We start from the raw sequence: 11,454 nt of genomic DNA on the forward strand, positions 1-11,454 counted from the left end.
AATAAAGTTTTAACGATTCAAATTGTTCTAAAACCCTTTGTACTACTGTATTTAAAGACAACCATCGAGTCTGGGAAGGGTGTAATATTTTGTGAGGTTTAACATTCAAAAATAATTGAAATTGTTGAAATTCAGTTCTGCGTTTAAAACTGTATTGCATGTAAGTGTATACACTTCTTACTAATTTTTCAACATCATCGGGTAAGCATATGTCAATATATCAATGTTTGGCAAGCATAAGATGCACATAGCGCCAGCGAATGGCAAACACATTTCATTACAAATAAATGTGGAACATCTTTTAACAGTAATGTTTTTAAAGAATTTATCATTGTGTTGGCACCATCCGCAGCAAAACCAACTAAGTTTTGTTTATATGGCACATTATATTTGTTGAAAAAATTCGTAATTGAGTTATAAAGATTTTGAGCAGTAGCATCTCCTACCGGAATTAAAGCTAAAAATTCGTCTTTTATTTTCAAATTCTCATTGTAACGAATAACAATAGCTAAATGTTTAACAGCCGAGCTATCAGTAGACTCATCACTAGCATCGAAAATTTTTTCATCTTCAACTTTTCAACTAATATTTCGAAGTTGGTTTTTCCAATTACATTATTGATCAAAGCTGTGCATTTTGTTCTGTCACAAGACAATTTCCGAATATGATCCGATTCTATTCCGGAGAGAATTATAGATTTGACCAATTCTGTTAAATGATCAGATGTGTTAATTGATATATTATGTTCTGCTATGAAAGCAGCAATTCTAATTTCATTTTGTTTTAGAATTTTATCAGCAGTAGTAGTGAATTGAAAAGATTGTTTTATTAAAGTAGGTTGATTTTTTACAGATGCAGCTGCTTAATAGCACCTAAACCACCTAAATAATCACTAGAACAAATCTTACATCTAAAATAATTGTTACCACGCTCGCTTCTTTCTATCCAATATTTAAAATTGTGCAGCTGTTCCCATTCGGGCTTATATTTTTGAATGTAGAACCGTCGTTTTTTCGAAGTATGTGTATCTTCAGCATCGGTAAATGAAGTATTGGAAGGCTCTAGATATTCAACATCTAGATTTTGATTTCTTGTACTTGGCTCTGGACAAGATTCTCCTCTACTGGAAGATGTATCTTCTGAAGATGGAGCAGGAACCACATTTTCGACACTGGTGATTTTCTTTTCGAAATTAAAAATCTTTTCATCCTGATTAGAATGAAAAGTAATTTATAAAATAGAACGGTAGATTTAATTTAATTAATTTTAGATTTTATTAACGAATAAATAATAAAAATGTATTAGTACTTTTATTTTGAGTTATCTTCCTATCAGATATTCAGATAGGATATAATACACGTATTATGGTCGAATAATTTTTTTAACACTGCTGTCAAAAAAATACAATTCTGCCCTGGTAACTTAAATTAAATGTATCACAATTACCATGACAATTATTACTTCTACTTTTAATTAATGCTTTAAAATTCTTATTAATTTCCTACATTCTTTTATAATTATGTATGATATGCGCGTAAAAGTGATCTTATTTTTAATACTTGTTGCTTTCGTCAATGTATAAACAATCTAGTTTTCTTGAAATAAACATTGAGACTAAGAAACGACGAATTAAAAAGTAAATGAACATTTCAAAATAATGCTGTTAATAATCCCGATATACTTAAATTTATGATATATAATCGTCGAAATAAACGTACTATACATTTTTTTCAAATACAAAAATAATACTTACATTACAATTTACAATACACTATATTAACACTACAGTCGCAATGTTAACAATACTGTGAGAAATAAACAATGTGACAAAATCTGATTTGCAAATGATAAGAATTAGCTAGAGAGCTTCTATTTATAGCGTCGGGCAGTAAGTTTGACCGGGGGAAATACCTATTTTGGGCTGTTTGTTTGTTAGGGAGTCGGGGGATTTACTCACGTACCCTTGTTTACAGAAACGTAAAATGCAGTTTTGCATGAATTTTAAATGTCTGACCGCCATCTGTTCATCACATCGCAAACTAATTTCTATTTTCATGTCTAAGTTTGCCACGAACATATTTTTTTCCTTCGTCTCACGTAACTGGTTCGTTAGAACTTTTTCATTTTCCACTATTTGTAGAGATTTGAAATTTTGGTAGCATGGGTTGTTCATTCGGAACTTTCGATCTAAAATACTTTCAAGATGGCCGCCACTTCCGGTCTACCGGAAGTAGACCATAACTTCGCTATTTTAAATGGAATGCTATAGTTTTTATTACACAGTTTAATTGTACGTAAAAAAATAGGTTGACTTTGATAAAAGTTATTGGTACCTAGCGTTTTTCGTTTTCGAGTTATTTTGGTTTTAAACTTTTTTTGGTGCACGAAATGCAGGTTTTTTTATTAGAAAGCTATGGAATGTTGACAGTTTTTGGTCCATGTTTGTATTATTGTTGCCATTAGTTACATTTGACGACGGGTGTAAGTTATTGAACATCATGGTAAATTATTCCAACGCCGATATTTGAAATTTATTTTGTATTGATGGCGAATGTAATAAACTTTCGGACAAGACGTGTTGAACACTTAATGAGAGATGTCTAACAAACCTAACGACCATCACGAGGAAAAATTTAAAAAAATTGATAATGAATTTATTAGTTCTGGATATATCGAGACCAAAAGAAATCGCATATTTCCGGTCACCAGTGATGAAGACAACGAAATAAATAATTTAACGTATTTTATTGCATTTCCAAATTCAATTTAATAACAAATTTATATTTTTATTCAAATCTAATTTTTGTCATCAACTTTTTGTTTTAATAGTTTCATTTATTTGATCTTCTGTTTGTTATTTTTGGTAAGTAAAGGCTAGTAAACTAAAAGATTATCAATCGTAGTTAATAGTAGAAATAATAATAGAAATAAATTAAACAAAAAACTGTCAAAATGTTATGACCTTCTAATAAAAATACAAACGGTTTCCTGCATTTTCTGCATGTTTTGAATATGAGAGAAATTACAATAAATAAGTATAGGAATGTTTATAGATAAATTGTAGAGAATTAAATTCCCTTTCGTGTAGGCTAATAAAATATCGGGCGTTCCATTTAAAATTTTCGACTTTCTCCCCATTGAATATGGAGAAATGGTAATTCAATTTTTGACCATGCTGTATAAGATACTCTGATACAATATATGACAATCTATTTGAGAGCATCTGACGAGTAATCCTGCCAATTTAGAGCTTTTTTGAATGAACGTTGGCTGGGATATAGGGTTTTAAAGTGCATGGTGAAATTTGCTAAAAAAACCTTAAAATCAAAATAACTCGAAAACGAAAAACGCTAGGTACCAATAACTTTTATGAAAGTCAACATATTTTTTTACGTACAATTAAAAGGTGCAATAAAAACTATAGCATTCCATTTAAAATAACGAAGTTATGGTCTACTTCCGGTAGACCGGAAGTGGCAGCCACCTTGAAAATATTTTAGATCGAAAGTTCCGACTGAACAACCCATACTATCAAAATTTCAAAACTGTACGAATACTGGAACCTAAAAAAATTCTAACGAACCAGTTACGTGAGACACCCCCTGTATTTTATTGGGAAAAATCACTAGAAATCTCTTTTTTGAGAAAAGTTTTCACTAAATCATTAGATTTACTAAAAAATCACTAGATATAGTGAAATTTCACTAGACCTGGCAACACTGTGTAATAGAAACAAATATTTCGTTTTACTTACCTTTTATGTTAATATTTCTTCCACAAAACGACATGAAAACCGACAATTGAGGCGAATAATGCGCAGGTGCAAGCCGCAAAACCCGCCAAATGTTGTAGCGTGCGCGCGCAGTTGTCAATTTATTCATCAGGTGATGCCCTGCGGCAACACCGCATTTCGTATGGCACGGGATTCGGAATACTAGTTTCACTCCCCTGGGAACTAGGGAACTCATCAAGGGCCGGCCCTATAAATCGACGAACTAAAAATCTTATTGACAAGAGAACTACAGAGCCATCTATTGTCGAGTGGCTATAAGTGATATCCAATATTTGAACATATTATTCTAATAATATTTGATTAAATTTTGATTTTTATAAATCACTAATTGTACTTTTATACTGGTTTATTATAAGTAAATCCGCTTTACATGTTTCGACTAATTAGTCATCTTCAGAAGCGCTACAAATTGACAACAAGAATGATAATAAAAGTTGTTACAAATATGAAATGAAATAAACTTACTTGTCGTAATATAAGAAACGGCGTTCAAAAAACTTCGCATAAAGTATAAGTCGTAAATAAGGTCAGCACATCAAAAACGGTGATATTCAAAACAATTATTGTAAATATTAATTTAAAGAACTATAGAACTAACATGTTAAAAATGTAAATGTAAAGTTTAAGAATTAAAATTAAAAACGTTACATGAAAAGTTACAAAAATAAAATGGTTGAGAAATTGCAAGAGGTAACCACTTTTTATGAGTTCGCGAAAACCAGAAATAAAATGTATAAATGCGCATGTGTTGAAAATAAAATAAAATTACATAGAGGGTGTTCAGATGAAACAAATCCCTTCTGCGAGTATAATTGTCTGCGAGGCAACAACACTAAAATTTGTATTTTGTAGTTAATATTTCCAGGCGTTGAATAGTAAGGTAAGGGAAGGGGATAATAAAATTTGGATTTTTAAATTAATAGAAAAATATAGGATAGGGAATACAAGGATAGGGTATAGACAGGAGTTGGGTGTTGCCGCAGGGACCCCAAAATCTGCGAACAGTGTGTGCGGCTAAGTACACTGATCCTCGGTATTTTGGGGAAATGGGTTGTTGAGGCATTTGTATAAGGGTGGTTTTAAGGGAAGGACCTGGTCATTAAGGCACTCAAGTCTTGTATTAGTTTTTATGAATTTGTCTATTTCATAGCTCTCTAAAAGCTCAAGTGTGTGGCCTTTATTTTGTTTATGTATCAGTGTTACATTTTTTTTAATATCAAAAGTGTGGTTGTGCAGAGATAGGTGTTTACCAAAATTAGAGTTGGGTTTTATTAAATGCTCTCTAATTCTTGTTTTTAGGGCTCTCCCTGTTTCGCCAATATATGTGGCTCCGCAAGTATTACATTCTAAACTATAAACACCGTTAAGTTCCAACAAGTCTAGCTTATCTTTTATTAGGATTAGCAAAAATTTCGTCGTTGGTAGTAAATTTAAGTAAGTCCTCCAATCCAGTAGCATCCAAATGGTGTAACAGATAGTCATTTACACGATCAAGCTGTTCTTCATTTAAGTTACGGCCTCTATAAACAGGATGCAAATAATTTGCAATTAAAAGTGGATCTTTCAAAGCATAATTTTTCCGTTTTTCTAAATGCGCTTCTGCATCCACAAATTCTGAAGGAAATTTTAGAGTAAGCCATGCTTCAGCTGCACATGCGATACTTGATGTAGATGCCTGACACTTATTAATTAGCTCACAGATGGGATCTAGTAGTGAAATAACTTTTGTTACATTGTTGATAAATTCTTGATCAAAAATCATTGCAGTTATATGGGCAGGTATACATTTTTCAGGATGTTCGGATATTACACGTTTTATGTAAGGAAGATTCTTTAAAAAACAAGTAAATGAGTCTCTATTCGAACACCATCTTGTTTCGCAGGGTAGAATAATTCTTGAACCTCCATATTTTAAAATCTTTGTTTCAAGATCAGGGCCATTAAATTGCTTTAATATAGCTGTTACTTATGCAGCTAACGTACTAGGCAGAACATCTTTTGCTAATAACTGACCAGTATGTGAATTACAGGTAAGGTGTATTAACCTTCCCATTTTCATCATGTTAGCTGCATTATCACTAATTACTGCGAATATTTTAGTATTATAATCTTTTTCTGCTTGCATCTTTGCCAACTCAATGATCTCCAATAATTTTTCTCCCGTTTCCCTTTCCTCACTTAAATCCCAATTATCTAGGAAAACAGCATTTCCAGATGCGGAGTGCAGTAGAACTGACACATTTTTTGTATTTGCATTTTCGTTCTTCCAACCATCAATTAACATTACTGATTCAAGTTGAAACTTAATATTTTCTGTAAATTTATTGTAAATATCGTCCAGTATCTTACCGGATAAGGCTTTCCTAGAAGGAATTGGATAGCTTGGTCGTAGCCGTTGCATAAAAGCACGGAAATGTGTAGAGTCGATAATATTGCAACCAAAGAAAAAAGTACCCAAGAGGAAATTTGTTTTTGTGATTTCTTCGGGTGACATTTGGTCCATGAACGAACTCAATGATGACGAAGTAGATGGTCTAGAGAAAGAAGAACTAGACTTTCGATTTTAGAAAGATTGTGTTTGTTTTTAAAAATAAGAATTTTATTATTCACTTAAAACAATTGGTTACAAAGTTTGTTGTTTAATTGATTAATTATAAATTTGAAAGATTATAATAACTAAGACGTGCGATGTGGAGCGCGACCGGTTACTATATTCTTCTTGATAAACGGTTCGCTCCTTTTATATCGTCGGTATACAAGAGAAAGTGACTAAGTCCACAGATAGTGGTTTTGAGTTATTAGTATTCTAATTTTTGCTTCTTATTATAAAATCAATTATTTTACGTGAGATTAGTTTATAATGATTTTTATAAATAATATAGTTTTTAGAATATGTATTTTAAATTAAAAAAAGTCTATAATTAATTTAAGCAAATACTAAACCAGTAATTCATTTCAACTGCATAGGTTTGTAATGGTTTCTATGAACAATGCAGATTCTAAAATATGTATTTAAACTTAAAAAAGACTATAATTAAACAAGTAGTAGTAACTAGTTTCAACTTCATATGTCTTCATCACTATATTCATTGTGTGAGGGTTCTGGACACTTGTCTTTCAAGGAATTGTCACTCGGTATGTCAAAGTACCAACTATGGTATTCGATCGGAATTACCCCCTTACGGCAAAGTTGAATTAAATCGTTTTTCAGTTTCTTTTGGAATATTATTACTGGGCTCACCTTTTGCTTTGCCTTTAATGTTAAACATTTTATACTCTTCATCATAGTTGTATCGGAACATTATAAACTTTTTTTTCTCTTTTTCGTACCTTAATTGTTTGATCTTTAACCATTCTATTTTTTCTCCCCCTTCATCCCGAATTGTATTTTGTAGTATAGATGTATTGAGTGCTTTCAAGTCAATAATGTCACGGTAAGTCATTTGCTCTACAATGTAGGCACCAGAAGTTTTATTTTTGCCTCTCTCGGATCTTGCTAGTGTCATAATTGTCTTCCAATCATTAAGACAAAATACAGGAATGTATTTTTTTGCACTTTCAATTGCACTATGCATCGAATCGGCCTCCATGTGCGAGTGACCTTTTTCTAAAAAGTTGTGAGTAATAATCTCTATAGGTAACTGGTTGACTACAAACAACAAAAGAGCCGCAATGTATTTATTTCGGTTTTGGCCGCCACATGTGTCGCTAAAGAGTGGCACTTCTTTGACAGTATCAGGTAAAGTTTTAAACCACTTCAATAAAGCTGTACCTATTTCACAACTTCCTCGTTGGCCATCAACTTCGGACCAAAGGTAACAATATCCCTTATTTGGTGGAGTTGCTTCATAAATTGCTAAATTGTATGCACATAGCTTTCGACTGTAGTAAAGAGGTGATACATCGGAGCATGGAATTTGCAGGACACTCTGTAAGTCAAAACTTACTGATACAAAAGGTTTGTCATGAATTGCTCTTTGTTTATCTAAATCTTTTGCTCTATTAGCATCATCCCTTCGCTTTATGTGAGAAATTCTTCTGATTTTTCAATAGATTTAGCTTCTTTAACACACAGCAAACATTGATCTTTCTTTGGTTTGAAGAAAGATAAGTTATATTGCGTACAAAACACCCTCCTATATGTTATTGGAGAAACAAAATCCTTTTGATTCCTGATCTGTACATCTTTGTACAATTCATACATTTTAAGAATGGATAAGGTAGAGTCAAGATACTTCCGTGTAGTTCCACGTCTACAATAGTGTGATTCCATCACAGGAAATGATTCTATATGTCTCTTCACCTCATTCAAAATGACAGGTTTAGTCTTATTTCCTGGGAAACTTTTTCCTCATCGATCTTGAATTGAATGATTTATTCCATTTGTGTCTATGTTCATTATAGCAGAATCAACCGATCCATGACTTATCGACAAGGTTTTTAAGTAAAAATTTTTACAAACTCTTTTCTTTTTTCCGTTTTTAACAAATGTATAAATTTTAGAGACATTTTTTGCAGGTCTACTAGAGTCCCTCGTTCGTTTTCTTCGGCATTCAGAAGTTGCAACGGTATTAATTATAAAGTCCTTTTGTCTGTCATAGGATAGACTGTGATACTGTTTACAGATATCTTGTCGACGATCTGCAGGAAATACTTCTGTACATTTGTAGCGGCAATTGTCACAATTTACATTTCTAGGGGACTTTGCAGGCATTTGTTTGCCTTTAGTATTAATATACGCTAAACACGATTTTTTTAATAACTTGTTTTTCTCATGTTTTGTTCCTTGAGGATTTTTTATTACCCATCTGCGTTTTTCTATAACTTGCGTAGGATTTACTAGTGGTTCATTTATTATTAAAGTCGTAGGGCTTGTATTACTAGAATTAGTAGCAAATTCTACCGGAACATCCCTAAGATCATTAATAATTTCTTGTGCGTTGTTATAATAATTTTTCGAACAACTCATTTTGCCACTAAAATAAGGTATTATTGCATTAGCTTATTATATTTTAAAACTAAATATCCGAAAAACAAAATTATTGTAATACGTGTAGATAGTTACCAAAGATTAAGTCTAATAACATAGAACACAATTTTATTTTGATTTAAGTAATAATTGTTATGATAAACTGTTTAAACTTCAAACGTCACTCTCTTTTCCCTGTCTGTCACATGATATTTCTGTATCTTTTCTCTCGTTTTTTTTTCGTTAAGCATAATGCATGGCTATCTTAATTTAAGTCAAATCCTAGAGATAAAAATATTGACAAGAAAACATGACTAAGTCCACTTAGTCATTTTCTCCTGTACAGGTTTTTACAAAATGAACTTGGTCATTATGGAATTTGAAATTATAAGCATTTTTATTTTATTTTTGGACTTGTTCATTTTTTCCAGAAAAATAATATTGAATTTCTGGTGCATGAGCATTGAAACCTAAAAATCTAAAATTTTGGACTTGGTCACATTCTCTTGTATACCGACGATATGTTTCTGGTTATATTGTCTCTTTTCCAGGAATCTGTCGTTTTTTCTTCGGGTGGATTCCTATTCACAGCTCGTAACACCTCCCCCCTTAAGTGGAAGGCTGCAGCCAAGGGTGGCGAAGTCCTTCAGCTTCTGTTGATTCCTCCCTCGGTTGGATTGGTTTTAACCTTTTCCAATATCTTTTCATGATGCAGAGACTGATAATTATTACTAAAACACAAAGCAAAATTATAGGTGTCCCTATTGAGGTCAATTTTTTAAAGGTGTTTATCGCCTGTATTTCTTCTTGTAATGATATCAGTTCCTCACGAGTTTCATTAAGTCGGGTAAATGTAATTTGTTCCAATTCAATATCTTGTTCTTTCCAGTGGGGCACATCTTCGGTTATCTTCTGCAATTCCACTGAATGAATTTGAAAGGATCGATCTTCTATCTTACTGGTATGGGCTTCCATCTTTTCTTCTTTTACGGTTACCATGCATCCTTGTGATATCTGAACTAGGAAGTTTCCTTTTATCATTCTATCCTCTTTTTTATTTTCGCAATTGATAATTATTCTTTCCTCCTTCGATACAGATAGTAACCATTCGTTATTTGTTAATTGTTGTATCATTTCGAATTCCTTTTCTATTTTATAGAAATATCCCGTACCATTGTATTGATGTTTCAACAGTCGATATTCGCATGGAGTGTAGATGTCAATGCTCTTACTACTCTTCTCACATAAGTAAAATTTTTGTTGGATTTCATTGCATTCTTCTATATCGCTAATATACCTATGATCGCTCTCAGCAAGGTATGGATTTTGGATAGATAGGATTTGAATTTTATTTCCTATAGGTTGAGGCAATGAAAAGAATTTATAATACTGGTAAGATTCTGAATCTATTAAGGGAATACCCAATATGAAATGAATTTTAATGCCTTTTACGTATGCTTTAACGTCGATTGTCCTTTCAATAGCGTAGATGTTTTCATCTTCTATCTTGAGAGGCAATTTTTGATGCTTTTGTATTCCTAAAAGTTCTTCTAAAAATATTTCTGTACTCAAAATAGCCGGGTGGTATGTCTTCAATTTGGCAAGTGTTTTTGCTACTACTAGTTTTCCTATTAATTCGTTAATAGTTTGCATACTTGTTATTAACATTAATAAGTTTGCATACAACGTATTTCTTTCGAATTTCGCGTTTTACCTTAGTAAATTAATAAATACAACCCGGTATGGTACAGAATTTCGTCAGAATTTTTATTCTTCTGAAGCCCAACCACCAACACCAACCACCATTCTAATCGCAGACTACGATACGTTTTATACGTCAGTATAATACATGCAAGGTGTAAAACCTCTTATACGGTAAAATTCCCAACCCTGCAAGTAATAAACGAATTGTATCATACCGAACTGTCGGCGCGAATGTTTCGGTATAATCTATGCCTTGTTTTTAAGAAAATCCTTTTGCACACAATCTGTTCTGGAGAACGCTTTACCTTAAAAACCCATTTTGAACCCACCGTTTTCTTGTTCATCGGGAGTGGGCTCATCTCCCACGTTTTGTTTAGTTCTACAGCATCTAGCTCTTCCTGTATGGCTTTCTTCCACATTGCAGCATCAGCTGTTTTGACTGCTTCATCATAACTTTGTGGAGTACCTTCTACTAAGTTTATCTCGAAGTCATCAAGGTACTTGGGTTTGTTTATTGCGTTTCGAGGTCTTAACCTTTGTTTTTTATCTTCATCTACTATATCTTCTAAAATATTTTCTTCTTCTGTTATTTCATTTACCTCGTCATCGAAAGTATCATCTTCTATGTTTAAGACAGTATGTTGTCTTGTCTTCGGAGCTGGTTGATCTTCATCAAATTACACATTTCTTGCCACTTTTATGTTTCTTGTAACTGGATCCAACAGCCTATAGTTCGTGGACTCATCTTGGTAACCCACTAATATTAACTTTATGCTTTTTGGTTCTAATTTCTTTCTTAAGTTGTCTGGAACGTGCATGTAGGCGGTACTTCCAACTACTTTCAAGTGATCTAACGAAGCTGTTCTTCCCGTCCATAGCTTGTATGGTGTTACGTTCGGGTTTCTTTTGTTTGTTGTACGGTTCAGAATGTATACAGCTGTATTCACAGCTTCTGCCCACAGGTAAGTCGGCAAATCTTTTGTATACA

At 32.7% G+C, this 11,454-nt stretch overlaps 1 protein-coding gene and 1 long non-coding RNA gene across 2 annotated transcripts; both read right to left on the reverse strand.

The window, feature by feature from the left end:
- Nucleotides 1-4,121: 4,121 nt before the first annotated feature.
- On the reverse strand, nt 4,122-4,429 carry LOC139431944 (uncharacterized). The gene is made up of 2 exons (XR_011641974.1): nt 4,259-4,429; nt 4,122-4,195 (listed from the first exon to the last, which is right to left on the reverse strand). It is a non-coding gene; the product is annotated as an uncharacterized lncRNA (long non-coding RNA).
- A 4,942-nt stretch (nt 4,430-9,371) lies between these two features.
- Nucleotides 9,372-10,415, reverse strand: LOC111422946 (uncharacterized). Its single transcript, XM_023056207.2, has one exon. It carries the CDS (start codon nt 10,413-10,415, stop codon nt 9,372-9,374), a length of 1,044 nt encoding a protein of 347 aa, XP_022911975.2.
- Nucleotides 10,416-11,454: the final 1,039 nt, after the last annotated feature.

This window comes from Onthophagus taurus, chromosome 11 (assembly GCF_036711975.1).
Source record: "Onthophagus taurus isolate NC chromosome 11, IU_Otau_3.0, whole genome shotgun sequence".
Taxonomy (NCBI): domain Eukaryota; kingdom Metazoa; phylum Arthropoda; class Insecta; order Coleoptera; family Scarabaeidae; genus Onthophagus; species Onthophagus taurus.